General features: G+C 66.9%; 1 protein-coding gene across 1 annotated transcript in view; it reads right to left on the bottom strand.

Moving 5' to 3' along the window:
- LOC104992968 (olfactory receptor 226-like) overlaps positions 1-638 on the bottom strand; it is a 3,789-nt gene continuing 3,151 nt past the window's right edge. The window contains exon 6 of the mRNA XM_010846016.1: positions 1-638. This exon is cut by the window's right edge and continues 11 nt beyond it. Within this exon, the coding sequence (XP_010844318.1) occupies positions 1-638 (638 nt within the window).

The following is a 638-nucleotide window of genomic DNA, read 5'->3' as shown; positions in this document are numbered from 1 at the left end:
CTAGGAGGTGGCGCCCCGGGCCTGGGCTGCCCGCTGCACCACCTTGTGCAGGGCCTCCTTGACCTCCCGGTTCCGCAAACAGTAGATGATGGGGTTGAGCAGGGGCGTGAGCACCATGTAGACCATGGACACCACCTTGTGGGGGTCAGAGGAGTAGACGGCACGAGGCCGGGTGTAGATGAAGAGGGAGGCGGAGTAGAAGACGACCACGACGGCCAGGTGCGTGGCGCAGGTGGAGAAGGCCTTGTGCCGGCCGGCGGCGGAGGGGACACGCAGCACGGCGCTGATGATGGCCGTGTAGGAGGAGACGGTGAGCAGCAGGGGCCCGAGCAGGATGAGCAGCGCCAGGAGGAAGTCCATCAGCTCGGCCAGGGCCACGTCGGAGCACGCCAGGTTCAGCAGGGGTGACACGTCGCAGAAGAAGTGGTTCATGACGTTGGGGCCGCAGTAGCCCAGCCGCGCGATGAAGAAGACCTTCCCCACAGAGATGGTGAAGCCCGAGAGCCAGGAGCCGGCGGCCAGGAGGCTGCACAGGCCGGGACTCATGATGGCCGGGTAGCGCAGGGGGCTGCAGATGGCCACGTAACGGTCGTAGGCCATGACGCCCAGGAGGGCGCACTCGGTGCAGGCCAGCGCCA

This window comes from Bison bison, unplaced genomic scaffold (assembly GCF_000754665.1).
Source record: "Bison bison bison isolate TAMUID 2011002044 unplaced genomic scaffold, Bison_UMD1.0 scf7180017848827, whole genome shotgun sequence".
Taxonomy (NCBI): Eukaryota; Metazoa; Chordata; class Mammalia; order Artiodactyla; family Bovidae; genus Bison; species Bison bison.
The sequence above is the reverse complement of the archived record's forward strand: the minus strand, read 5'-3'. Positions and strand labels throughout refer to the sequence as shown.